The sequence below is a fragment of the Pelodiscus sinensis genome, chromosome 4, assembly GCF_052426305.1.
Source record: "Pelodiscus sinensis isolate ZL-2025 chromosome 4, ASM5242630v1, whole genome shotgun sequence".
NCBI lineage: Eukaryota > Metazoa > Chordata > Testudines > Trionychidae > Pelodiscus > Pelodiscus sinensis.
Genome location: NC_143055.1, coordinates 131011685 through 131039478, shown reverse-complemented (window position 1 = coordinate 131039478; position 27794 = coordinate 131011685). Strand labels below are relative to the sequence as shown.

At 46.7% G+C, this 27794-nt stretch overlaps 2 protein-coding genes across 4 annotated transcripts; one reads left to right on the top strand and one right to left on the bottom strand.

The window, feature by feature from the left end:
- Positions 1-31: 31 nt before the first annotated feature.
- THAP6 (THAP domain containing 6) lies at positions 32-11534 on the bottom strand. Its single transcript, XM_075929369.2, has 5 exons — positions 11421-11534; positions 10816-10918; positions 9334-9541; positions 8487-8612; positions 32-7789 (listed from the first exon to the last, which is right to left on the bottom strand). The coding sequence occupies exons 2-5, from the start codon at positions 10893-10895 to the stop codon at positions 7535-7537; spliced, it is 669 nt and encodes a 222-aa protein (XP_075785484.1). The 5' UTR covers positions 10896-10918; positions 11421-11534; the 3' UTR covers positions 32-7534.
- Positions 11442-21869, top strand: RCHY1 (ring finger and CHY zinc finger domain containing 1). Of its 3 annotated transcripts, none has more exons than XM_075929361.2 (9): positions 11442-11576; positions 12303-12422; positions 13595-13710; positions 14349-14427; positions 15011-15055; positions 15241-15299; positions 16842-16868; positions 17410-17530; positions 20162-21869. In XM_075929361.2, the coding sequence occupies exons 1-9, from the start codon at positions 11517-11519 to the stop codon at positions 20288-20290; spliced, it is 756 nt and encodes a 251-aa protein (XP_075785476.1). In that variant the 5' UTR covers positions 11442-11516; the 3' UTR covers positions 20291-21869. The 3 variants fall into 3 exon arrangements, with proteins under 3 accessions (XP_075785476.1, XP_075785478.1, XP_006125454.1); XM_075929363.2 differs by lacking the exon at positions 11442-11576 and adding an exon at positions 11814-11837; XM_006125392.5 differs by lacking the exon at positions 11442-11576 and adding an exon at positions 11858-12223.
- The last annotated feature ends 5925 nt before the right edge of the window (positions 21870-27794 follow it).

Here is a 27794-nt window from a genome sequence, read left to right as displayed (position 1 = left end):
TGTCAGAGAGGGCAGGTCTCTCTGAAGCTGGAGCAGCAGCTGGTGAGGTTTGGAATGTCCGTTAGTTCCTGAGGGAGTTTGTTTCTCAGTCTCAGACCAGTTCCAAGCAAAACTGTCTCCTGTGCAAACAAGCTTTACTCGCATGGTAAACAATTTGCCTGGAGGATGGCGTTATCAGCCACAGTCTCCATCCCAAGGGTCTTTCGAAGGGGCCAGACCATGGATTGCCTTGAAGAGAAGGACAGAGACCTAGCATTTGATTTGATATGCTCTGGGAGGCCTGTGTAGGGAGTGAAGGCCAGTCCGATGTATTCCTGGTAGTTTGTATAGCTGAGGAGGTGCGCTGCAGCATTCTGTGCTAGTTGGAGGTAACTAAATGCTGAAAGCTTCATGCCCAGGTCTTCTGGCACTGCTGTAGTCCAGATGGGAGGTGAGTAACCCTGGGACTTTTGATAGCAGGAATAACTGAAGCCCCGAGATGGGATGTAAACTTGTAGCCAATCCAAGGTGATGGTAAGTGTTGTAGGTCTTGCTATATGGGAACTTTGCAGCAGCGAGGAATCCAGGACCCTCTGAATTGTATTGGCCAGTTATGGTGCACACCCTCAACCAAAGGCAGACTTGCACCATGGCTGCAGACTTTTCAGAGTCCCTCCTTCTGCCAACCAGCATCCCCCTCTGTCTTGCTAGAGTTCAGCATCAACTCGCTGTTCCTCATCCAGGAGCTGATCTTCTCCAGGCACTGGGCCACTATAGAGGCAGTGGGAAGGTCATATCTGGTGCAAGTTGGGTAGAGCGTGGGTCAGTATTAGTGCTTTCAATGTAATGTGTGTTTTCAGCCCAGAGCGGATGGGGTTAACTCATACTTGGAGGATGGCATTTGGCCTTGGCACAACAGCGAGAAGATTTAGTATACAACCGAGATTAGCAGTTCTCTCGTGGGATGTGGATGACCTTTATGGTAAAGGAAGCAGGTGTTATGACTGACCTTTTGGTCAACCATTGGCTTTTCCAGCATCCACTCCTGCCCTGGACAGAGGTCCCTTCATTAGTGGACGGTGCTGAAGGCTTCACACCCAGGTATATAGCAGTGCAGACCTGGAGACTGCATTAGTAAATGTATCCGGACCCCCTCCTTAAGAGGTGAGGGCTCATTTTCTAGGCCAGCCTTAGAGATCTTTCTGTTGTTCCTTTATCGTTGGAATATGGAGGCTGTGGTGCAGGTAATCGTGGAACTGATGAGTCTTGCTGCTGCTCTTAAAAATAGCCCCGGGACTTTTGATAGCAGCTTTTTGGAACTGGAAATCTTCAGGTGGACATGCAGAGTGCGGGTACTAGTGCACGCTGAGTGTTACAATGAGACCAGTAAGCCCTTTCCAGCTGTACGTCTCAAAACACTTTCCAAAGGTGGCTGTGTATTGGGTAAGTGATACGTGCCAGCTGACACAGCCAGTTCAGTGGCCAAGCTGGGAACAACCCAGGTTCTCTGCCCCTACTCCCATGCCCCAGTGATAGGTGCTGCTTCCCTTGCTGCTACATCACATACATCAGGTCGGTTTGTCTTTCACTTTTTGCGTTTGTTCATTCTTCCCATACCTGAGAATGAGATCTTGGAGCCAAGAGCCTGTGAGTGAAGCGATGGAAAGTAGCACCCCTTGTGGATATATTCATGCAGTTTCATTGTCAGTATTTTAATGCAGCTATTATCAGTATGTTTTAGTGATTCTTTTGGTGGAATGCATTGTTCAGTTTTGTACTGTACACCTATTTCACGTCCTTTGGTTTTTGTCATAATTCTTGGACTCTGACCTCGCATTTCCTTTTTGAGGAGCTGGAGTGGTCATTGTCTTTATGCTGCACTCTTCGCCTTGTGCCATGGTGCTGCAAACCCCCGACTGTGTGCCTCTGTGCGGACTTGAACAACTCCTTGCTGAAGAGTCTCTTGATCTTAAAATCACAGATGGTTTGTTTAAACCGTATTCCCAAAGTACATCTGCAGTGAATGCATCATGCAAAAGTATCTACCGGCACATTGGAAAAGAGAGTAATAAAATGATAGGATGTGAAAGAACAAAAATAGGGGAACATTATTGTGTATTAGCGTATCTAGGGAATGGTTAGTTTTCATGTGTATCACTTTGTATTGGTAAGTAAAAACAAGAAAGCACATTCCTAGGGTGAGGCCACTGTCTTGATGTATTTTGTCTGTCCATAAGAGTGTTCTTTCTTCTATTCCTTCACAGGGAGAGAACTTACATATGTTAGTGAATTGGGGGGGAATTACCCATGTGCATCTCAGACTATTTATGACATGAAGACCCTTTCCAGAAGTGAGGTACATTCCCACCTACTCACTCCGGTTGATGCAGCAGCCTGCAAATGTCGAGGTACCCAGTCAAGATCCAGTTCCATAGTTGTCCTACGTACAGAGCTCCTACTGCAGTCAGTCAGCAAGATTATAGCATGCAAACCAGCCCTAAACTAGCACCTTCCTGCCTCCGGGCCAAACCCTGGTTTCTTGTTACCCTGTTTTGTTTATGTGCAGCAAGGCTATAATGTTTTGAAGAAAGGTGGCTAGACTTTCTAATTATGACAGGGCAAGGTCTCGATTCACTCTGTTTAAAAGCCTCTTCGGCAACACAGCCCTCCAGCTGACTCTCACCATCTGTGAAATACACAAACAACCCCTTCTGGGGTATGCCTTCAACAGGCCCATCTCAGTGCCCTCTGTGGTGTCCTGAGTCTATTCCCCACTCTGAACAAGAGTAGTGCCCCCATGGCTTCCCTTCCTGGTGATATCTTCGCCCTCACTTCAGGGTTTTATCTCCAGGTCCCAGAATAGTCAGCTGGTCTGCCATAAGCTCTCCAAGGGAGCTGTCCATGGTGCTGCTGCTCTCAGCCAGCTCCTCATCCAGTTTGCATCCCTTGAGCTCTGCACTGCAACTGGCTGCCAGCCCCAGGGACTATCAAATAATTGTGTAACTGCTAAGATTTGGTACGATTACATGATTATTAAACGACATCTAACATCCCCCATCTGGACCTCAGATACTATGCCTATAGGGAATATCTAAGCATCAGGGGTGGCCTGTTTGAAATTGGCAGAGCCTGGGAGAACGTTGCTGAGATGTCATGATCTCAGGACTTTAACAGCTGCTCTGATTAGTGTCAATGTGGCGAGGCACTGAAAGCTGCCCTTAGCACTGCTCCTAGCCCTGGCTTATGCCTTGGTGGTGGCCAGGAAGGCGCACCGGCAGTGCTAGTGTGCAGGGAACTCATTGAGCTGGGAGTGGGGCCAGCAGGCAGCCCACAACTATAGGGCAGGAGTTGAACCAGAACAGAAACAGAGAAGCTAAAGTGTATTGGGTAACCATTCGAATGGTTAAACTCTTACATCCCTATTTTCATAGCACCTATTCCCTCCCTGGAATAGTGTTCCTTGAACTGCCAGCAGATGGAAATCCTGGCATGGAGAGACACCGTTTAAGGCCAGTAGGACCCACCACATCATCTACTTTGACCTCCTCTATCTTACAGGCCACCAGTAACTGTGATGATATGGCTCATTTCTGTGCTCTGAGGGCTGGAGAATGCAGTGGCTAAATGATGCCTGCATGCTGCCTATGTTTCAGCTTTCCCTGTTGCTGGTTCTGGTAGAGCCGAGTGCAGAAAAAAAGCATCATTTTCCGAATGTAGACAAGGGTTAAGATTGTTCTTTTTAATAGCTGGATTACTAGTTTGGGCTGTGCCACAGCCTTCCTGTACGGGAAGGACAAGGGCTTTGTGCATGCTTGGAAATTGGGTGACCCCCCCCCCCCCCCAGTCAGAGGTACAGGGCTTGTCTACATACTTTGCTCTAGGAAAGCTGGGCTGTCAATCAACCCTGCCCTAACTTGCCACACACTACAACCTTGCTGGTACGTGGATGCATCCTGCTCTAAAATGTGACTAAATGAGAGCGCACCAAAAAATGTTGAAAGTGCAGTAGCAGGGACCAGTCCAACAGCTAGTTCACAGCAGACTGATGGAGGGGGGGGGGTAGACACACTCCATCTTACAGTAAGGTAAGTATCTGTGTCGGCAAACCCGGAGTGCTCTGTGAGCCCATGAGTGCTTATGCTTGCTCACCACCACCATCTACTTTTCCAATGCCAGGATTGGATAAGGCTGAGGTTACAAGCAAATTCATTTTGCTGGTTTATTACGTACCTTATCTGGCAGTCACTTTAAGTCTCTGAAATAGGACTATAAATATTCCCTCTGCCACTCTCACTCTCTCAGACAAGTTAATATCACACAAATGCAAGTGTCATGAAGGACCTCTTATACTTTCTCTGGAGGGGGCTTTTCATTTCCCCAATGCTCTGCAAACAATCAGTGGGAAGAAATAGCTGTGTTTCCCTCTCTGTCATCAGGTAATAAGGCCCTGGCACTTACTGGATGCAGATTATGGAGGATGAGAGGGACCAACCCATGTCATCTACCAAATGATATGGCTGTAGGGCAGTCCTTATAGTGTAAGCGTCCCCTCTCCCAGGCAGATTTATTTCAGCCTCAGCACTTCAGCTGCTATTTCAAGCCCCCTAGCAATGGACCTCATCCTTGTTGCTGATGCCTCACTCACCTAGGCATTCTGCCTGAATAAGAACAGGCATACTGGGTCAGACCAAAAGTTCGCCTAGCCCAGTGTCCTGTCTGCCGACAGTGGCCAATACAAGATGCCCCAGAGGGAGGGATCACAACAGGTAATAACCCACCTCTAGAGAAACAGAGGCTACGGATACTGTTTCTGCCCAGCCTGGCTAATAGCCATTGATGCAACCAACCTCCATGAATCTATTGAGCTCTTTTTTTGAACTCTGTTAAAGTTGTAGTCTTCACTGCAACCACTGGCAAGGAGTTCCACAGGTTGGCTATGCGCTGCATGAAGAAAAACTTCCTTTTATTTTAAACCTGCTGCCTATTAATTTCATCTGGTGACCTCTAATTCTTTTATTGTGGGAATAAGTAAATAATTTTCCTTAATCACTATTTCCACACCACTCATGATTTTATAGACCTCTATCATATTCCCTCCCCCAACTCCTTAGTCTCCTCTTTTCTAAGATGTAAAGTCCAAGTCTTTTTAATCTCTCTTCATATGGGACCTGTTCCAAAGCCCTCATCATTTTTTTGCCCTTTTCTGAACCTTTTCTAATGCCAATATATCTGTTTTGAGAAGAGGCAACCACATCTGCACACAGTCCTCAACATGTGTGCGTACCATGGTTTTATATAGAGGCAATAAGATATTTTCACTCTTCTTCGCTATCCCTTTTTAAATGATTCCTAACATTCTATTTGCTTTTTTGACTAACACCTGCACACTGAGTCAATGCTTTTAGAGAACTATCCACAATGACTCCAGATCTCTCTCTCTCTCTCGAGTAGTTATAGCCAAAGTAGTCCCCATCATATTGTGTATATACTTGGGATTATTTTTTCCAATATGCATTTACATTTATCAACATTAAATTTCATTTGCCATTTTGTTGCCCAATCACTGTTTGGTGAGATCTTTTTGAAGCTCTTCACAGTCTGCTTTGGTCTTAACTATCTCGAGCAGTTTGGTATCATCAGCAAATTTTGCCACCTCACTGTTTACCCCTTTTTCTAGCTCATTTATAAATAAATTGAATAGGACGGGTCCCAGGACAGACCCTTGGGAAACCCCACTAGTTACTTCTCTCCACTCAGAAAACTTACCATTTATTCCTACCCTTTGTTTCCTGTCTTTTAACCAGTTATCAGACCATGAAAGGACCTTTCCTCTTATCCCATGACAGCTTACTTTACTTAAGAGCCTTTGGTGAGGGACCTTGTCAAAGGCTCTCTGTAAATCTAAGTATACTGTGTCCACTGAATCCCCCTTGTCCACGTTTGTTGACCCCCCCTCAAGAACTGTAGTAGATTAGTATGAATGGTCTGACAACCATATCTGGGGTAGAAGCTTTGATCCCAGCCTAATGCAGCTTTTTAGCTGTATGAAGGATCTTTGTCAACTGTCAATGCTTAGACAGGGATGGTTAGAACACTCTAGGGCACATTATGGAGGCAATAAGAAAAAAGTCCGAATTGGCCCCATATAAAATCTTTCCATTTTTTACTGCTGCTGATTATCATTAATAGATCGTATTAAAAACATGTTTGAAAATATTTACGAAACACCACAGTGCATTTGCTTCCTTGTGCCTACCATGAGCATAAGGGTGCTTTTTGTCTCTTCCTGAAAGAGCAAAAGATTTTTAACAGCCTAGATCCTGATTCTGTGTATCTGAATTATCACCGCAGGAGACAACAATAAAAGTTGCCCTAAGTGCATTTTACTCTACAGGACACTGTGCCTGCTGTAAATACATTTACACTGATTTTGTAAGCACTGTGGATATGTGACTAAGCAAATGTTATTAGCAGCTTTCCCTATTAAGTATGCTACACCCTGCCCTTGAGAACTGAGTTCATCTGTTGTTTAGCAAATGCTGTAATTTTCTCCCACTCTGAGCAAACAGTGCCCAGAATAGCTACCTCCTTCCCACCTACGTCCTTGGCAAAGGGCTTCCATTTCCTGTTTATAATGCTCTGAACTCATTCCAAATTGATGCAAATCCTAGACCAAGAAAACCCTTCTGGAACATGCTCTGTGCTGACTGCACAATTAGTGAAGGTGCATTGCATCTAATACACTCATGATACTGAGAAGAACAAATGATCAGTCCACAATCTTAAAACATTCTGGGATGAACTTTACCTCGACCCTTAAAAGAACAGCTGAATATGAAATAAGAACAGAGAAATGGAATGGATTTCAAGAGTCATCAAGTCCTGTCCCCTGCTTATTGCAGTTATCCACCTCATATAATCCCATTCAGATAAATGTTATCAAGTGCCATCTCAAGAGCTTTGCACATGGACTCAAGGGTAGCAATTGTCCAGCTATTAGAAAATGTCATTTAAGTCCAGTCCAAAATGGTCATGATTCTGTAGAAACTCCTTGTTTTTTACCTGGTAAATTCCCAGCTCAACTCAGAGCTAACGCCAAGATCACTTGTCATCTTATAGCACTTTCTTCTACCCGTGGCAAATAGGGGAAGTTCATGCAAAAGTTAATTTATCTCCACATCCTGCTCAAAAGACCCTCTCCGACTCAAAATCCAAGTCCCCTACTGCAGTGTTAGTCCTGAGTTGTACTCTTAGGGCTTCACTAAGGTTCTTAAGTTTGAGGTGCCTCACTCTGCAAATGCAACAATCGTTTAAATGTATATTTTGTCTTTGGGCATGGTCAGGAGTGCGAGCTACAAAGTCCACAGAGACCAAGACACTTTGTTACAGATGGGAGTGGAGGCCCAGGAGTGTGGATCTTGCCCAGTTGTAGAGAACTTGCTACTCCGGAGATCTGTTCGGTCCTGTTCATGGAGTGCTGATGTCCAGCCCAAAACATCCCACTTCTGAGTGTTGAGCCTGAGGCGACTTTGTAGCTATTCTGGCTGCAATTACTTCAGACGACAGGCTGCTCCTGGGTGCGCGCCTCACACCACTCCCAGCAATAAACCTCCAGCTTACAGGCTGTTTCAGGGCTAATTAGACATTTGTTCTTCAGCTCCTGGATAACAGATCTCAGTGCCTCTCTGCGTTGTCGCTCCCTGTCTAAAGTGTTCTTCAGCCGTTCTTTGGCATCTTCGAGCTCACTGATTACCTGGTCTAATTTACACTTCAGTTTCTTTGGGCTGTCCATTACACTGTAACTGTGCTCCTGGAAACAAAGTTCAGTACATTAGATGTTCTCACCTTTCCCAAAGATCTCACGCTTCCATCTGTTCTCCCCATTCAGCCAGACGGGGGCTAAGACTGTTTAAAAATCTGAACCTACTGGCCATCACCCTTTGCAAAACTGTGTGTAGGGCGTGTGCTGTTTGCCTTCGAGCTAGTTCACTATTAGAAGTGGAGCTGCTCCTACCGCTCTCAGGTGCACAATAGGTGTGAGGCAGGTCCTTGAACTAAGGCCCTAGCCAGGCCCCCTGAGGGGAGGGAGCAAGAGGTTCAGTTGCTCCAGGGCCCGGTGATTCAAAAGGGCTGGAGGCTCTTGACTGCTGTTACCGCAGCAGTGAGGGGTGGGAGGATGAAGCCCCAGACCCTTTAACTTGCTGTTCCCAGCAGCTCTGAGGAATGGTACCATGTGCTCTGGGCAACACCGAGGGCTGGCTGCCTCAGCCACACCCCTTCTGTCTGAGGTCCCCCCTTTCAGGAGCATGGAGCTGCACCCCCTTATCCAGGGGCTCAACAACTCTGTCAGCCCTACTGGCCCTAACACAAGTAAATACAGGGACACTGAGCCAGTTGCCCTGCTGACCTAAGATGATGTCATTTCCTGCAGTTACACTGGCAGAGTGTGCGCTCCCCTGTGCTGAAAGTCTTCTATTTAGGTGGTTCAAATAAGTTGGTTTACTTACCAAGATAAACTGGGAATGTAATTCTCCGGTACTGGAAGCCAAATCCGCCAGCTGGTGGTTATGAACAGTTACCGGCAGTGTCTTCAGCGGGGAGTTTCGTCTGCCATGAACTCTCCCTCGTCTCAGCTGTTACAAATATATATTCATTTCACACTTCAGTTACTGAGAGAGACACATCAGGGAGAGCTGGGATCGTGCAGGCTAATGTGCTGTTGCAGTGCTTGGAGGCAGGAGAAAGATGATGTGAGGAACAAGCCCCACTCCACCATCTGTGAATTGGGATGCTAAAAGTTTTTTTTTAATCAGTTTGTGCAATGACAGCCAGGTCTCAGAGTATGAGCTCTCCTGGGTCCCATCTAATACAAGCTTCACAGCCCAGTCTTTTTTTTTGTATGTTGGGAGTTTATTTATTTAAATAAATAGATTTGTATTACAATGCCCAGTAAAGGATCAGGAACTCGTTATATCAGGTATAAAGTAAATGCCTGCTCTGAAGAGCTCCCAGAATAAGCATTTGGCTAGACTTGAAGCGATCAATTTCATTTTTCATTTTTTATGTACCGATTTCTTGTTCTGATTCAGCGATTATTAATATAAAAGCCTTAGTTTAAGGACATAATCCTGTAGTTTCCTCTGGCAGTGCTGCCTGAATAATGAGAGAAGGAGCAGATCCAGAAAGATGCTAATCTTTGGGCACAAAATTTTTCCACCTCTTCTCCTGCCACCTAGTGATAATCTGAAAAAAGAAACATCATCTGAGTGCTGTGTAAAATGCAGGGAAAGCCTGCCAGTGTCTGCCGATACAGTTAAATAGGAGAACAATCACCTGCAGACTGTAAAGACCAACCTGGAAGTGAGAAGGAAATTCAAAAATGGAAGGGATGACTCCAGGTTTGAGCCTGATGTTGGGACCTCTTGTGTCAAAGTCTGACTTCTTAAAATGGCGTGAACATAACACATCTGCTTTCTTAGGCTCCCACATAGCTGCAGAGTTCACATCAAGCCTTTTCATGGCCAACACCCACCTTCTTTTGGCCTCCTCATTGGTGGGGAATCTAGGACAAATGTGCAGACAGGAAAGCAAGTTGACTACAAGGCTCTAGCCTTGTAAAAGTATTTGTAACTTGTGATTGTAAAAGGGCAGTCACATGTAAATTATGTTCATTACTTTAAACAGCGTGTAGCCTATTTATGATTGTATGCAAGTTGACACCCATCCTACCAGCAATGCCCCACTCAGATGCTGGCAACACCTAGCAGACTCCTCCCTGTGCTCTGGCTACAGAGCCAATCACGTTCTTTCCCTATAACCTTTTGAGTCAAATTAATACCTTTGAAACCTGTTTACAGTCATGATTCATACATCCTCAAGGAACTGACTTGGTAAATGTAAAAAAGATGGCGTAGTTCTGCAGCTACTGTAGTGACTGTTTCTACTCCTTATGCCTGGTTTCATTTCAGAGATACCCCATGCTTCCTATTTCATAATTAAGACTAGGGATGTTAAATATCAGTTAATTGAATTGTTGATTCACCACATGAATTCTTATCAGTTAGTCGACTATTCTGTAATGCCTGAGCATGGAGCTGGCAGCCAGTGTGCTCTGGTCCCACCCAGGAGGAATCCCCTACCACTCTACGCAGCAGAGCTGCAGTGGGGGTAGGTCCCAGACCCCGTGCAAGCAGGCCTGAGTTGGGCTGCTGACCAGCCTGCTAAAAAATGTACTGGTGGTGGGGAGGAGAAATGTGTGTAGTCTATTGCATTTAATGATAAGCTTTAGCTTATTGGTTAATTGACTACACTATTACATTCCTAATTAAGACTATGAACTGCTTTCCCCACATTAATTTTGGACAAGCGAGAAGTGATTAATTTAGATCTAAATATTCCTCACTTGGATGACACGAAAATGACTATTTAATTTTAAAGGTTGGCTTACAGGTAATCAATCCTTTGTGGTATCTAGTTTTGTGAATGAAGATTTAATGTTTTCACAGCTGCTGACCCACAGTTGGGTCTGGATTATTTTGACTGTTATTACCAGAATCGTGTTACTTAGCGGCTACAGTGTTTGAGTCTGGGATGAGACAGAGGCCAGCTTCAAAACATTTATCCTTGCAATGGATCTGTGGGGTCCTACCCCAAGTGGGACTTTCCATCAGCCGGGACCAAATCAGCACCGGGCTTAGAACCTGGATTTCTGAACTCGAGTTGCCGGAGCCCGGGCCTGGCTCTCATAAATGTACACAGGAATGCTACTTTTTAAAACGTGTGGCAAGGCGGCGTGGTGCCTCCCCCGCCCCGGCCGCACACCAGCCTGAGCCTTACACGTGGAAGGTCAGTCCTCGCAGCTTGGAGTTGGGCAGACAGCGAGAGGCGCAGCCGACAGCGGAGCAGCACTTCACCATGGTGCTGGGGGCTCATGCCAGACCTGTGGGGCGAGGAGACAGTGTGAGGCTGGGCTAGGAACCGTGTCTCATACGGGGCTGACCCTACGCCACTCAGGGAGGCTACTTCAGCCAGGCCCCCCTCCCCTCGCGCTGCTCCTTGTGCGCAAGGCCCCAGGCGCGGCGGGGCCCGTGACTCGCGCGGCCAGGGCAAAGCGCGCGCTCCTCGCGCCCGGCAGCGGCTGAGAGAACCGCGCGCTCCCCGCGGCCGCCAATCAGAAGCGCGGCTGGCAGACCGGCCTGTGCCCAGGCTCGCTGCCCCGCCCCCGCCCCCGCCACGTGACAGGCACAGGGCCGTGGCTACGTCACTGGCCGCCCACCGGCCTGCAACGAATCCGCCGCGCGGGTCACGTGCTAAGGAGCGGGCGGCGCCGCGGGGACTTGACGCGGGGGGGGAGGGGCTGAGCGAACGGAGCTGCCCCCCCCCCATGCGGGGGAAGCGGCAGCGTTGTGAGGCCCGGGCGGGGGGGGCGGAAGTTGAGGTACCTGGGGGCAGCGGCGCTTCCTCCTCCCGGCTCTTCGCTTCCGCCCCGCTTCTCCCCACCGGAAGTTCCGGGGCGCCGGGAAGCGCTTCCGGCGGTGATGGCGGCGGCGGGCGGCGGGGCGGGCTGCGAGCACTATCGCCGCGGCTGCCTGCTCCAGGTGGGGGCGGGGCCCGGTCGCGCCTGCCGCTCCCGCCCCGCGGGAAGGCTGAGCCGGGGGGGGGGGGGGTGTCGCTCTGACTCGGCCCGCGGTTGCCGGGGAGACCCAGGCGGGCGCGCGCCACCGCCCCTCCCCCTCCGTCCGCGCGCCACCGACTCCACCCCCCTCCCCGTCCGCGCGCCACCGCGCGCATCGCTCAACGGCGGGACGGGGGGGGGCAGCGCGAGCCCGTCAGCGAGCGGGCGGTGACACGATTAACCAGTGAGCCGAGCGAATGGGTTACCCCTAGCACCTACCGCACTGCCCCCCCCCCGCAAGGCAGCAGTATGGGGGGGGCAGGCCGGTGCTGGGGGGTGCCTTCCAAAACTGGCCACCCACCAGCATTGGCAACTGCAAAGCTGCCCCCGCACCGCGCTGCTGAAATTCCCAGCTGTTGCATGTTCACACACACAGCTAGAGTTGCAAAAGTTAACATCCCTCGTTCCTGTAGTTAACATCCCTCGTTCCCGGTCACAGCAAGCCTTTGCTCTTCTAGGGTAAAGTCCGATCACTCCCAGCTTCTGGTACTTTATAAAGAAGAGATTAGGCCTGTGGGGTCACTAGCTGCTCCAAGCTGACCTTGCATAGTGCTCTGCAACACTAAAAGGGTAAATGAAATCTAGGTGTCTCTTAGCTGTCACTTAACTTTTGGTTTCCTCATAGTTTTTCCCCCGTTTGTTTTTTCAGGCTCCTTGCTGTGGTAAGTTTTACGTTTGCCGTCTGTGTCATGACAGCAAAGAAGATCATCAGATGGATCGTTTTAAAGTAAAACAAGTGCAGTGTGCAAAGTGCAAAAGCATCCAGCAGGTACTTTGTATACTTTAACATTTTCCGTGTCCTGTGAGTGTAACTGTTGTCTTTTGAAATGGGATTATAAAATGCAGATGCTTAATGGAGGTTCTTAATTTTACTGTGCGTGTGTGTTGCAGGGGAGAGGTGTTAGTTTTGTCCATTCCTTCAAATGGTAAGATAACAGTAGAGGGAATTCCTACATTTTTGGGGGAAGCTTTATTTATCCTCTCTCCTCTACTTAGTCAGTTGCAGGAGAAAGGTTGTTTCGTTCCTACCAAAGCTAAGATAAACACTCTAGCCTGTGTACCAAACATGGGTAAGGTCCAGAGGAGAGCAACAGTTATTAAAGATCTAGAAAACATGAGCTGTGAGGCAAGGCTGAAGGAATTGGGCTTGTTTAGTTTGGAAAAGAGAAGACTGAGAGGGGACATGATAACATTTTTGAGGTGTCTGAAAGGGTGTCAGAGGGAAAGGGGAAGGGGGAATTGTTCTCCTTGGTCTCTGAGGGTAGGACAAGAAACAATGGGCTTAAACTGAGGTTTAGTTGGACATTAAGAAAAGCTTTCTAATTGTCAGAGTGGTTAAATACAGGAATAAATTGTCTAGGGAGGTTGTGGAATCTCCATCACTGGAGATATTTAAGAGAAGGTTAGACAGACATCTATCAGGGATGGTTTAGATGGTGCTTGGTCCTGCCGTGAGGACAGGGGACTGGACTTGATGATCTCTTGAGGTCCCTTCCAGTTCTAGTATTCTATGATTTTAACTGATAAGCAAAAATGTGCAGGTTAATGCTATAGACTATATGCATTCTTCTCTCCCCCCCCCCCCCCAGCCACCAGTAAATTTTTTTAGCAGCTTGGCTCAGTCCTGGCTTGTGCCAGGTCCGGGAACTACACCCACTGCGGCTCTGCATTTAAAGTGTATTTGGAGCCCAAGTGGGCAGGCAGCTCAGCTCAGGAAGCTCAGGATTTGGGAGCTCAGCCCCCCAACCCCTTCGGGACAGGGACTGCTGCCACGCCGCAGCCTCTGTATCAGAAGTTGGTCCACGAAGGGAGCCGGTTCTGCAGGGGGCTACTTGGGAGTGGGGCCGGAACAATAAGAATTCATTAGATTAATCAACTATTCAATTAACCAACATTTAACATCCCTAATGTAATGTGCATCATGTGATATGTAACTTGTAGGCTCAACAGAGTTGTGAGGATTGTAGCAATATATTTGGAGAATATTACTGCAATACATGCCACCTGTTTGATAAAGACAAGAAGCAGTACCACTGTGAGAAGTGTGGAATTTGTAGGTACTGTATTTAAAATTAATACTTTGTCTTTAATGTTCTTTATTTGTGTTTTGACATTTTTAACACAATTTTTCTTAGGTTAGCTTAAATATTGGTAATTTTAAGATATTGTAATTGAAATTATGCATCTGAGACTAGTAGCGGATTTTTTGAGATGCAGGGAAGCATGCTGTATATTGATGATAAGCTTTTACTTCTGATGTAGCTCAAATAATGAATATGTGATGGTTAACAAGGTCATTGCATACATAGTGTCGGGGAATGTATTTAGTACTGGCTTCTGTTGAAGTCATTTCCTTGCCCGGCAGCTATTGTATGCTATTGTGAAAATTAATAAGAGCTAAAGCGGAGGGCAAGTTGGTGGCCACCATAAGACACAGGCTATCCTCTTAAAAATATATTTCATCATAAAGGTTGCACTGGTTAAGTGTCACTTAAGGGTTAGAAGGAAACATGGTTAAAAATCTTGTGCGTTTGACAGCTCTTTGTGTAATCACTATGACAGTCCTCTAAAATAAGACTTGCTTGTTGTTGGAGAGACATAATCTTGTCTAAGCGTGAGACTTTTTTGCAGATACTAAAATGTAAATTGTACAGAAATTGGCAAACTGTTCCTAACTGAATATCTGTCTCTTCAGGATTGGTCCAAAAGAAGACTTTTTCCATTGTTCAAAATGTAACTTATGTCTTGCTTTGAGTCTTCAAGGAAATCATAAGGTATGAATGTAATATTTTATAGTTTCATTTAAAAAAACCACAGCCTTCTCTCCCCCCTCCCCCCAAAAAACCCCACTGTGCTTATGAAAATAAGAGCTGATAGGTCCTAGCTAGAGCCATGTATAATATGGACTAGGGATGTTAAAATACCTGTATTCAGGTTAACGTGTAGCTGCTGAAAATTTCAGTGGCTACATGTTTATACCTGTTTGGTGGGGAGGAGAGTAAATAAAGGCTTCTCTGTTGCTTCCTTTGCAATGCTAATCCCTGGAATATTTGAAATTTGGACTCTGAAATGTCACTGTACTTGAGTGTCTCATAGCTACAAACAACTCTTCTTGAAATGTTTTAAGATTGTCAGTTTGATGTACTACTTTTTCTTCTCTGGTCTAGTACAATAAATGTTAGTATTTGTAGGTTTTACTGGAAACCCTTGTGATGGAATTTGAACTCTAATTTGGGGTAGTAAAAGATTTCATGCAACATTTATGTATTCTAAAGAATTGTAGATCAAGGTACTTGTTATGCAAGACTCTACATTTGCTTTTCTTTCTTGTTAAGTTGTCTTTTTTTCTTTACATAGTGTATTGAAAATGTCTCCAGGCAGAATTGTCCAATATGTTTGGAGGTAAGGGTCTTTTTTTAAATGTTTCATCTATTAAAAGTTTACTTGAAAATAAATAAATTCTGTAGTTTAATAGTTTCCCTGTTGAAATATCCTTTTTTCCTTTTTCTCTTTTGGCTTTGACTTTAGCTTTCCGGGTATGTTTGGTAGTTGGGAAAATACATGCTAATTATTATGTCTTGAAACAGGACATTCACACCTCACGTGTCGGAGCCCATGTTCTGCCATGTGGACACCTTCTTCACAGGTAAGCCACTTCTGTAGAATCCTCGCAATCAGAGATGGAAATCTCTGTTGTGTCGTCCCAGTTCATCTCCCCACTTACATAAGCCTGTTTGTACACTCCTGCCTTTGGGATGTTCAGAAGGTCCCAAGCAATGGGGCTTCTGTTCTTTCCCCTGGAGACTGCTCCACAACTAGGGGTGTAAAATCACATTAACTGGTTAAATGTGATATTTAACCAGTTAACTGATTAAAGGAGAGGGGAAGGCTGGAACCCTCTTCCCCCAGTCACCACTGCTATAGGCAGGGGCTGTTCCAGCCCTCACTGGTTAACTTTTCACATTCCTATCCGCAACCCAGTAAAGCTTTACAGAAAAAATTCCTTGATGTTCATCTTACATTTTCCCTTGCTTAATTTCTCCTTGTTGCCACCTGCACTCCAGCGTATCACCCTAAATAATGTTATCCTTGGTGTAGCCTGTTGTGCCTTCCCCTCTCTGGCCTTTTAATGAGCAGTGTGTGGCCAAAGCCCCATAAGGAGCCCCAGTTGGCTGTACAAAGGCACAGGGATCTGACTTTTTGGTGCTTCTTGAGAAGTCCAGGGGCTCAAGTAGTCTCTTAACCAATCTGTATAACTCTTAGTTTTCATCCTGCATTGTCCTTGTGTCCACTGAACATTTCTATTGCTCTAGGAAATCTTTCCCGTTTGTCAGTCCATTTTTGTGCTGACGTGGTATCCAGAACTGAATACAGCACTCCCCTCCCGGAGCGTGATTACAAAAGTCGTGTATTTCCTCCTCCTCCTGTGCATGGATGCCTCTGTACCTGCAGCCCCAGTGGCTCTTGTCCCTCTTTTGTTTCTGTTTGCTGTGATGCCTTTTTGGAAATCACTTTGAATGTCTTGTCTTCCTTGGTCTCCTTCGGTGTGGCTGTTTGCCAGGTGCACTTTCCCACTGTATGTGATAGATTAATGTTCCCCAGATGTAGTGGCATGTCTTTCCCAATTGAATCTCACTTTGTGTTCTGTCCATCTCCGAAGCTTCTGTAGTAGCTGTTTCCGTTGTTTGGAGTGATCTTAAACCATCTGCAAGTTTCACTCCGGTGTTGTTGACTCCTTCCTTCACCTCACTACTGAAGATGCCAGAATAGGCCCTCACGTGCTCTGGTCTCCTTGGATCCCTTTAAACATTGGTGCTAGGATGCCTCCCTCTTCCCATTTCCATACAAGTTATTTTTGACCACAGCTCTTTGGGTAGCTTGCTCTTCCTTCAGTTGAAGCGCAGGATTCAAATCCCATTTAAAATGTTAACCTGTTAAGCTGTGTGTTTAATCCGCCTGCTGCGCCACACTGCAGATTGGGGTCCGCTGGAATAGCTCCCCGTTTGTGTCCTGGCGTGCCCACAGGCTGGAGCAACCACGCTGTGGGTGGGAGGGGCCTGCTCCTGCTTGGCTGGACTGGAGTGCCCCCCACCCATGATGCACTGCTCCAGCTAGGCCAGGCACCAATTCGCTGGTTACTTCACCTTCCTTGTGTAGCTACTAATGTGGTCTTGTGTTTTTCTTTTAGAAATTGTTATGAAGACATGTTAAAAGAGTGAGTATTCTTACCCCCCTGCATTCTAAGTATCCTTGCAGTGCAGACTCCTAATTTGGAGAATCAAAGATTGCTGTGACAGTCCAGGGCTGAGAGATTTAAAGGCAACAGTTAACCAAATAGTCTCCTCAGATATTGCACATTGCATTTCTCCTTGACTGCTGTGTTGGGAATTGGCTCATAAAATTGGAAGGGACCTCCTGGGTAACTGAGGCAGTCCCCTGCTCTCACAGGGAGCACTGTCCTGTCCTTTTCATTAACCGGTGGACTACATCTTAAAGCTAGTGAGGTTGTTTGCCCCACTACTTTTGTGGGAAGGCTGTTCCCTTACTTTTCTGGTTAGCGACCTTGTGTCCGTGGCCAGCCTAAATTTATTCATGGCCAGTTTATCCTCGTTTGACTTGTGACAGTGTCGTTCTTTGCATTCAGAAGCTCTTCTCCCTCCCTGGGGTTTTCCTCCATGTCCTGGTGTAATTAAACTGATTCTAGTAATGGCTGTGTCACTCCAATATCTTCCTGACTTGTACTTTGTCTCTTCCAGAGGTTACCGGTGCCCCTTGTGCATGCACTCTGCTTTAGATATGAGCAGGTACTGGCGACAATTGGATGATGAAGTGGCACAAACACCGATGCCCACAGAATATCAGAACATGATGGTGGAGGTAAGTAGCAAGTCCTTTCTCACTGTTCCCCCTTCCTATCTCTCTCCAATATTGGCCACTGCCTACCATCCTGTTAGCAGGAGTGGAACACGAGCGGAGCTCTCTCTGAAACAAAGCTAATATTACCCTTTGGCATGCTGCAGAACAATTGTTTTTCACGTTCAGGGGATAAGGTGACCAGGCAGGTGAAGAATTAGGTTGTTTCCTACCCACCAGCTCTTGCTATAGCATTGCACTAGGCAGTAGGATGCAGGCAGAGTTACCTTTCTGAAACATCTTGGATTATCAGACGACTCCAGATCAGGGGGCTGCTGTCCTCTGCAGGAGCAGGAAGTTAGGTTCGCTTTCCATTTCAGAATGAACATGCTCCTTGTGCAAAGCACTCCGATGTTTGCCACTGTGCTGCTATTCTGTCTGAGAGTAACTCTGCCTTCGAGGTCTGCATTGGGCTTGGTTTCTGCTTGCTACGGAGACTTTTTAACTGATTTACAAAAGATTGTATTTCCTAGAACCAGAGCTTTGTCTTTTCTCTACTCTTCATCTGCTCCAACAGACTTAGGCTGCTTCTCTAGGGGAGGCTGAGAGAAAGCAGGGGTCAAAGAACCTTTGTCTTACTCATATAAATTCCATTAACTTTCTATAAATAAATTCAGTAGAACCTCGGTATTATGACCTGACTACTGAACCACACACCTCATTTGGAACTGGAAGTACACAATCCAGCAGCAGGAGAGACTACATGCACCCACACACAAACAAATACAGTACAAGACTATAAACTACTAAAAAAGGGGGGGGGTTCCAGCATTTTTCCTCTGCATAGTTAAGTTTAAAGCTGTAGTGAGTCAGCGTTGTAAGCTTCTGAAAAAACTGTTTTGTTCAGAGTTACAAACCGTTTCCAAGTTAGGAATAGCCTCTGTTCCTACAGTACCAAAAGGAAATACATTTAAAAACGGTCTACAAACCATGATCTGGAACTAAGCAAAACCAGTCTACCTTTCTGAAAAATGTGTCTTGCTTAACACAGGGTAGGTACAGGCAGCCCCTGACTTGCAACACAATCGGTTCCTAGGGAAGCGTCGCAAATTGGGGGTGTCATAACTTGAACTCTCATTTACGATAGGTGTCGTGGCGCTGTTGTAAAGGCGGGCCGAGGATGTAAGTCGGGAGGTTTTGGCCCCTTTTGCACTTACAACCATTTTTGTAAGTTCAGGGGGTCGCAACTCAGGCGGTCACATCTCGGGGGTTTCCTGTATCTGCAACAGTTGGATAGCCATAAGGGGTGCATTCAAATAGCATCCATGGGCCCAAATGGACAACTGGTGAAGGAGCTGTCTGGTTTTAAAGTTTGAGACTGGGGCTTCTACACAAAATTCTAAATGTTATGATAAGTAAACAAGTGCAGGAGTTTTCTAAGGCAAAACAATTGTACTTTAGTAGGTCCAGAATGATTGGTGGACAGAGAGGACGCTGTAACAACCATACTGGATGTCTCAGAATTTGGGATCTTCCAGTGAAGTTCAGCAGATGTTAAACTGAACCTTACAAAGAATTTGCTAATATATTTATAAATACCGTCATTCATTAAATAATGTTCCCCAAGCAATTCCACGCAGCACACATGGTGCAAAATTTGTGCTGTATCTAATGCAAAAAAGTAATCAAAGTAGTTAAACAGCAAACTTCTGTAAACCACACTAGTAAAAAAAACAAAACATTCATAATACTGAAACAACAGAAGGCTAGAAGGTCCTAGACTTTGTGCATCACCTAGTTGAAATTAATAATTCAGCTATGCCAATTATAATGACTATTCCTAAATGAACAGGGAATTCTAAAAAATGTGTTAACAATAGAAGTGTAATAGAAAATGAAACCTATAAGCAGTGTTATCCCAGTGTAAAATGGCAACACAAAGCAAAAACAAAGCAAATGTAGCCTGCTGTAAACAAACCAACCCCAGCTAGTTCCGTAAGTGCTCAGCCCAAATAAACATTACTACACGTGAGGGAGGCTGCAACTAATCATTAGAAAGTGAAGGAGGTGGTATGACTCAAAGACAAAGTGTGTGCTTTGAAATACGCAACTTCTTGGTAGAGACTACACCGTGCCAGGGAAACCTGACTGGGTGGTGTCTGAATGTCATCTTTTTGTGTGGCACTGGGGTCCATTGCCAAGTGTAAACAGCTAACAGAAACTGTGCTGGACAACCCAAAGTGAGCATCACTGGTGACCAGTCTTCTGTGCCTGCATCTCCCTGATCTGCTGACTTCACACACAAGGAAATAGAGCAGTTGGTGCCCATTGCCCTCTTAATAGCCAAGCAACAAACCACCAAAAACAATTCTGTACCAGCGGAGGTCAGTTTGTCCTCCCTGGTTCATACTTTAAGCCTAATATTAATATAAATGTAAATGTAGTCTTTAAAAATGTGCTGCTAAATAATAAACTGAAACCCACAACCCACCAACAATTCAATCAAACCATTAAAATAAAATAAAAAGCAAAGTCTTTCCTATAAAACAAAACAGTCCTATAAAATCAAGACTTTGGTAGTAATCAAGTCTTGTTGCAGCCACAATGTTTTATGCAGCCTGCTGTTTGTCTGACGGCAATTCTCTTTTACTACAGATCCTTTGCAATGACTGCAGCACCCGGTCCACAGTCCAGTTCCATATCTTAGGCATGAAGTGTACAAGCTGTGAGTCCTACAACACCGCTCAGGATGGAGGATGCAGGGTGCCTCTGGAGCAGCAGTGACTGACACACACATCATGTGCTACTGGACAAAAAAACCCCACCCTTGTTTGATACGGCTGCTAACAAAGCCAGGCTCACCACAGTGTCTCTTAGTACCAATGGGTTCTCCATTAATGTATCACAAAATCCTAATTCCTGGTGCTGTATTCATGCACCCCAGGGGATTGTCGCTCTGCTGTTAGCATGTCCTACAATTCCCTCTCTGCAGTGGTTGTGAAGTGCAGAGCTGTGTCCGAGTGCCTGTGACGTCTCACTCCTGCTTTCCACAGTGATGCTCCCTAGAGAGCATTCTTGTTGGGTGATCTTCCCCTTCGGGGGTGCTGTGCATCACACACAAGATTTGTCCTTGAGAACTGCAAGGCTTCGAGGACAGCTCAGCTGTCTCTTCTACTGGGCTGTATATAGACATATTTCTAATAAGCCGATTTATAAGCAGTAGCTGTCAGAACTGAACTGATTCTACGACAGCTGAAGGCTTTGGCCAGATTCCTTGGAGGCTGCACCTTTCAGGAAGAGAGGGTAGCAAGGCTAGGCAGATACCTATTCTGCACAGAAATCCGTGGGGACAGTCAGTAGCTTGCTGTGCTGTTTTAGGGAAAGCTGAAGTCTTCAGTCTTTTTGGTGAATAGATTCTGTGTTTAAGTGACACACGTTTGTAGGTGGATGAAGTCTGGGAAAGGGAGGTGGTGATATATGGAAGAGGTGGATAAGTCATTTATCTTCATCTACAACTCTGGCACACAAACTGCACAAAGCAAAAAAGTGCAGGGTTATTAATTTAAAGGCTACCGTGTGTCAAATCAGTGGTATATATTCATGTGAATATAGAACACTTTTTCTCCACCTCCTCATTCCTTTCACCTGTTACAACTGGCCGCTGATTTCTCTTCCAATCTGAAGGCCCGGATGCTGTGAAATTGTACCAGCCTGCTTCCTAGTTCAGATATGCCAGTGTTTATCAACTTCAGTGAGTCAATTCAGGCGTATGAAGCTAGGCACGTGCATTTGTTTTTTCAGGAGTGAGGCCGCAAAAGCTAATGCTATTGTTGGCGGCTGTGCAAAAAAATCTCTCCTTTTTGGGACACTCGGGTGGTTTAGTCCAGTCTTTACTTTGGTGGTATGTTTTGTAAATTCTAGTTTCCTGAAAACATATTGTTAAAGCATACTGAAAATATTTCTTCCCAGAATGTTGGCTGTTTGAACAGTGTAGAATGGCCCTCTTTCTGAGAACCAGGGTGTGAAAAGAATGGGGAGTATGTGAAAGAATCTTGTCCCTTTGTCCGTGCTCAATGAAATGCAGAAAATAACAAACCTCGCTTCTCACTACAAAGCAGATTTTTTTCAAACTTGTTCAGATCATCTAACATGCCACTAAAAATGTATTGTTCATCTGACAATATCCCTTCATGCTCAAAAATACTTCAAATCTAAGTGCTGTATGGTAGTAGTAGTTACTGCTATTGAAATCTAATTGCATATTCGTAGGTATCTTTTTCTAAAGCACTTTTCTCAATGCCATAAATTAATGTATTTTGTTGTACAGTAATACCTTTATTAAAGTAGATTATAGTAAATTCTTCATGAGTCTGGTAGTAGATACTCCTGGGAGGTGTCAGGTGAGTTTGAGCTAAAACATGGTGGTGTATAAATATGGCTTGACTGCTAATTTCAGTGGTTGCACTGAATTTTTTCACTTCTAGATACTGGCCCTATTGGCTTGTGAGTAAAGGAGGGAGAATGGAATTACAGGTGGAATACTATTTGATTCAGATTGTTTGTAGTAGCGTTGTGCTGTGCCTTGGGACCTGCACAGTTCTTTACACTGGGAATAGTTTTTCAGCAGCTCATGTTCTTCTTCAATCTCCTCATGGCCTTTGCCACAGTCATGCTGATCCCTGCATGCTTCCCCCGCAAGGTAATGTGACATGATTTCCTCTGTCCTTATGACAGTGTGCAGGAAATGTGACTAACTCCTTCTATAGAACGTTGCAACATCTGTAGATAGTAAGTTGCCAATAAACTCAGAAAGTTACATTGACTTCTGGGTGTACATCTGCCCTGCACACTCCTTTTGGCAGCATTAGAGCACAAGAACTATACACACCCTGAGCGTGGGCACAAATGGACAGGTAGGCTGTGAGGTGCTGCTTAGGGGAGTAGAAACAAGACAGGCCTGAAGGCTGTGGGATACGTACGCTGCACAGCTCTGCTTGCCCACAGAGTGCAGCCCCATCGACATTGCTGGTTTTAGCCTCTCACCTGCTGAGGTCTTTCCTCTGGGCTGGAAAGGCTCTGGTACCTAGGCTGGGGATGTAGTGGAAAACCCTGTCAGCTCCCCTGCTAAGTCGTCTCCAGCTTGCCCCACCAGAGCCTTTCTCTGCCTTATGCGCTGCTCCCTGTGGTGTGGCTGCAGCATGCTTTCTCTGGGGCATGGGGTTACGAGCACCCCACGTGCCAGATGTAGCCCTCGGGTTCACTGTTTAACTTCAGTGCTGACCTATGGCTCCCTGACGCCACTCACTGCTGGATACTCCGCGTAGTCACAGGCCCTTCTCTCTAGCTCCCCAGAATATGCTTTGCAGTGCAGGTGAGGAGCCCAGCTGTGGTGGGTGTGGGGCAGTAGTCAAGTGGACTGAGGGCTGCATTCTTCCTAATTTTGTTTGGTAAATAAAATTCTTCAGACATCTGCCCCAGTGGTCACCAGTCAGTTGATCGTGATCGATTGGCTGACCCCGGGGACCCCCCTAGTTGATGGTGATCTCTGGCAGTGCAGTGGGGATGCTGCTAAGGCAGGTTCCCTGCCTGCCCCAGCATCACAGGGCTCCCTGAAGGGGCCAGCGCAGCTCAGGACATGCAGGCAGGAGGAGGTCTCTGCATGCTGCTGCTTCCAAGCACTGCCCCTACAATTCCCATTAGCTGGGAAGGGGAAACTGGCCAATAGGAACGGGGGGGGGGGGGGCAGTGCTGTCAGAGGAGCGGCATGTGGAGACATGTGCCCCCATCCTCCACCCCAGGGGCCACAGGGGTGCGTTGGCCCCTTCCAGGAGCAGCAAGTGGGGGCTGCCTGCAGTAAGTGCTGCCTGGCAGAAATCAGCATCCCTGTCCCCTCCTGAACCCCAACCCCCTGCCCTAGTCCTGAGCTGCCTTTCAGAGCCAGCACCCCGAACTCCCGTTTGCACTTCAGCCCAGAGCCCCCTCACCCAAACACCCTCCCAGTGCTTCTACCCATTGCCCCCTCCTGCACCCCAAGTCCCCAGCCCAGAGCCCTCACCGCCTCCTGACTCCCTACCCCAGCCAGATGAGGGAGGGAGAGAGGGTGGGTGGTGGGGTGGGGTCTGGGGGAAGGGACAGGGTAGATCCTGGATTGCCTTTAAAGTCAAAGTGATCTTGGGTGTAAAAAGTTGGGAGGTCCCTGATCTAGCAGTGGGGAGGTGTAATTCCTGCTGCGCTGCAGAAAGTAGCATGGCCGGGCTAGCTGCCTTCGCGCTCTGACAGGGCGGTGCTCCTATCAGTAGCCTGAGCTGCTGCCCATGCTGCTGTTTCTAGCACGTGAGCTCAATCAGCGTTCCGGAGGGTCCATCTGCCCCAGCTGGAAAGTCCCCCTCTCAGCGGCAGTCTGGGTCCGCCCGAGACGTGACCAAAGTGCAACTTGCAGCCTTTCCCCTTGCGGAGTGTGGTGTTTGGATGGCAACGGACAGAGCAAACCCCGCTGGAGGCTTGGCCTTTATTTCAGTCGGCTTCGGGGGCTGTTCCAGCTGCTGAATGATGGCGCCTACAAAGGCAACAGTAGGGAAATAATCATTGGTGGTGTCAGTCGGATTAAATACAGTTCCATATGAACACCTGCAGAGTAACCGGCTTTCTCTGCCGGGGGCATCTTGGGAAACCTTCGATCGGTTTCTTGCTTTTTGTGTGTGTGTATCAATGAGATTAAAATGAGCTTTTGTCCCGAAGGTCTGGCCTGTCAACCTCAGCCCAGAGCCAGAGAGTCCTATGTGTGAGGTGCTTTTATGCTAGCGCGGGAGCTCAGCTGAGGAGGAGACGGCCCTTTTCCCTACCCCAAGTACGATGCTAGTTCCAATTTACTCCAGGTTGCTTCAGGAATGCTAAGGGTGTAGCTTCCCACAGAGGCTGATTGATACACTTCCTGCAAGGAGAAACTGTTGGTCTCCAAATGGTGCTGTCAGATTCTAGCAGGGATGGAAACACGGGCTTTGGAGATCACTGGCTAGCAGGACAATTGGAGGGTTTATTTCACATGACAGATTTCTTGATGGCCATCAGATGGGCTGGGGGTATTGCCCTCAATGCCAGTGCTGGCCTCATTCAGTGTGAATTGCCCCGCTGAAGAGCCATTCAAAATGTGACTGTTTGGGTCTTGCCAGAAACTGTCTCCCCTCATTTGTAACCCAGTAAGAATTACAAATTCTTCAGTCTCTGCTACCAGCCAGACTCAGCCACATGGTTAGCTACAATTGCGTGGAGATGCTTGCTATTGCTCTGATACAGAGAGATCCCTGTTTACTATGCACGCTGGCTCCATTTCTTTTCAGACTTTAAAAAGGTTGAGTTAGCACTGAATAGGTTTGTTTTTTTAATATACAGAGGTTTCTTAGCCATTCATTTGGGTCAAGGTTTGAAAAAATGAAGGGCCTATAATTTAGCTCCTGTATAAATGGCTGGATTTTCAAAAGCCCTAAGCCCCTAGCAGCACCTACTGGCTTCCAGAAAGCTTGGCTGTGACATTTTTATTATGACTGTGCAGAAAGCTTCCCAACAGCTGCTTGTCTCTTTGCGTGTGCTGCACTTTCTGCATGGTCCCTGAGTGAATGTACTTAGCTGTTCTGGGCCTTGCCTTGCTCCTATTTGATTTCCATTCTAATGATCTGTGTGGAACCTGATGCTGAGTTTAGATATTTTTGTCCCCCACAAAAATACCCCTCCCCGTGTACCTTCCTATTTCAGCTGTTCATTAGAGCGTGGGGGTGTAATCTGTGCAGGCAGCCAGCTGAAAAGAATCGGTGATGAGGGATTAAAAACTCACATTTGATGCTCTTACTGATAGCGGGGAAGCAAAGGGAATACTGTACAAATGGGCAGAGGTGTCCCCTCTAAAGGACATTCTCTTGAACTACAGTATCCATGATCTAGTGCAGCTCTTGTAGACATTTTTCAGGATTTTCTTCTCGTGACTACTTTCTCCTCCCACTATTTTGTCTCAGAAGAAAGGAGGGGAACCTATGAAGAAAAAATGTTGAAAATAATTATCAGGTTTAAAGAAAACAATCCCCCAAAATGTGACACAATCCCTCTCAAAATAAATTGAGACAATTTTTTTGGTAAAGGCTATTTTTCAACCAAATATATATGATGCTGGACTAGTCCATCCTTTGGATTGTCACGGTTCTCTCTGACTTCTTCCTATAGTTTTGAATTGCTCCAAGCAAACCTGTGAAGATCTGGACAGATGTCTGCTTACGCCTGTGTGGTTATGTTGCCCAAAGGAACACGACCTGAATCAAAGGCTAGGTAAGCTGTACATCTGTGCTCCTTTTACCTGGCCAAATTCAGCTGTGCTAAATAAATAACAATTGCAAAGGGGTCGATTTGTATTTCTTTAGATTCATGTCATTGTAAAGGGCTATTTTGATAAATAAAAATACAAATAAACTATCCCTCCAATTAAGAGAGTCGAACTCGGGAAGCTAAATCTTCCCTTCCCTTCCAGCAATTCAGTGTGTTCAAAGGGCTGAGGAGAAGACAATGTGCCTCACAGGTGGCCCAGCAATACAGGCAAACTAGGTGGTTGCCTAGGGCACCAAGATAAATGGCCGTTGAGGGCTTTGGAGGCAGGGACTCCGTGCGTTTCGCCTAGGGTGCCAGTTGCCGGCAGCTCATCTAGGGCCACTCCTGTTCTCACCTTTCTATCTCCTTTGCCCAAGGTGGGAATCCTTTGTGTTCAGGTCCAACTTTTTTCTCACCAGAAAAGTACCAGATTCAAAATGGGGTGCAGCATCAGGTGGCCTGGCCACATGTCCTGGCAGGGCCAATCACAATCCAGGCTTACAGGAAAACCAACCCATTCACAGGTTGTTACTTTGAATGGGGCCATTAAGCTGTGGAGTATCACTAATGCTCCTTGGCACTTTCAGAATTAGAAACAGAGCCGCACTTGGTATTTCTAACTTTGCATACAAGAAAGCCACATGCACAGCAATCAGATACACAGATTCAGCAGGTGGTAATGTTAAAAAGGACGTATCATGTGAGGCATTATGCCTAAGGCATCTTTGAGTTATGCATATTCATAAGCCAATTTTCATAAAGAAGAGGAGGCTGTGACATCTGCCCTGGCCAGGGCTTGTAGATAGCACCCCCATGCCACACCTGGGAGTCCTATAGGGCTGCTGCCCCCTTAGGAGCCAGAGGGTTGAACAGCTGGCTTGCCTCCCTCTGTACAGGTGAGCCTCATCTCCTAATCAGTCAGCGGTTGCAGGCCAGGCTGGGAAATCAGAGAGGGGCAGTGCACGGAGCGAGCATGTGGTGGCCTGTTGAGGAGCATGGTAAGTACTTTGCCCTTTTGGTGAGGGCCGATAACTGGAGTTCTTGTGTGTGCTCCCTGTGTAAGGCTGAGTCGGCGCATGGCGCTGCTGCCTGATGAGCTGTGGTGGCTGGTGTCTCCGCTCTCTGTGTGCAGCAGCTTGGGGTGTTCTTTCTCCAGGCGGGGAATGCTGCAACTCTCCCTGCGCCTTGTGTGCCCTCCGTATTCACCCAGAAGCCCCCCCCCCCCGAGTTCAGCCCACGTCTGGGTCTTCCCGGCGGGAGTCAGGGTGCAGAGTGACCGGGCCGCTTTCTGAGCCCAAAGGCTGCTAGATCTCCCCGCAGCTACCACTCTTGAGAGAAACAAACACTTTTAAACCAGGAGAGAGTCTACTCAGCTCACTGTCTCCCCCACACCTTCCCGTTCTGTGATGGTGGCCCAGGCAGGCCTACGTCCTTCTGCCTCCCACACAGCTCCCCACAAGTTCTGGGTGTCCTGTTCTCTTTAGCCAGGAAAGAGGGACTCTCACGCCATCTAGCCGGCGTTCCTTTGTTCTTGGCAGTTCCTGGGCTTTTGACCTTGCTTGTCAAACCAGGCTCCTAAAAGCGAGTGGTTCCTCCGTTGTCCTGTAACAGCCCTCGAGTGTTTGGTGAGGGATGCTCATCTTGAGCTAGTTTTTTATCTTCCTGCCTGGTTTTCCCGATAATTCCATTAAACTAAAGCACTGTACGAATACAGCAAAGTAGATTAATTACTAGGGCACGGTTTTCCTGCCTTATGACAGGGCAGCTCTGCATCTGAGGCAAAGTGCATTGTAGTTTCATCTGTAGTAAAGAGTCTTCCCGGACAAACCTTCCATATTCAGCTAACTCAGGGTTAACCTCTTTTGTTGTTTGTGTATCTTCTAATAAATCTCCTGTAGTTTGCAGGGAATTTTCATGCTCACTTTCAGCAAGGGGGCCT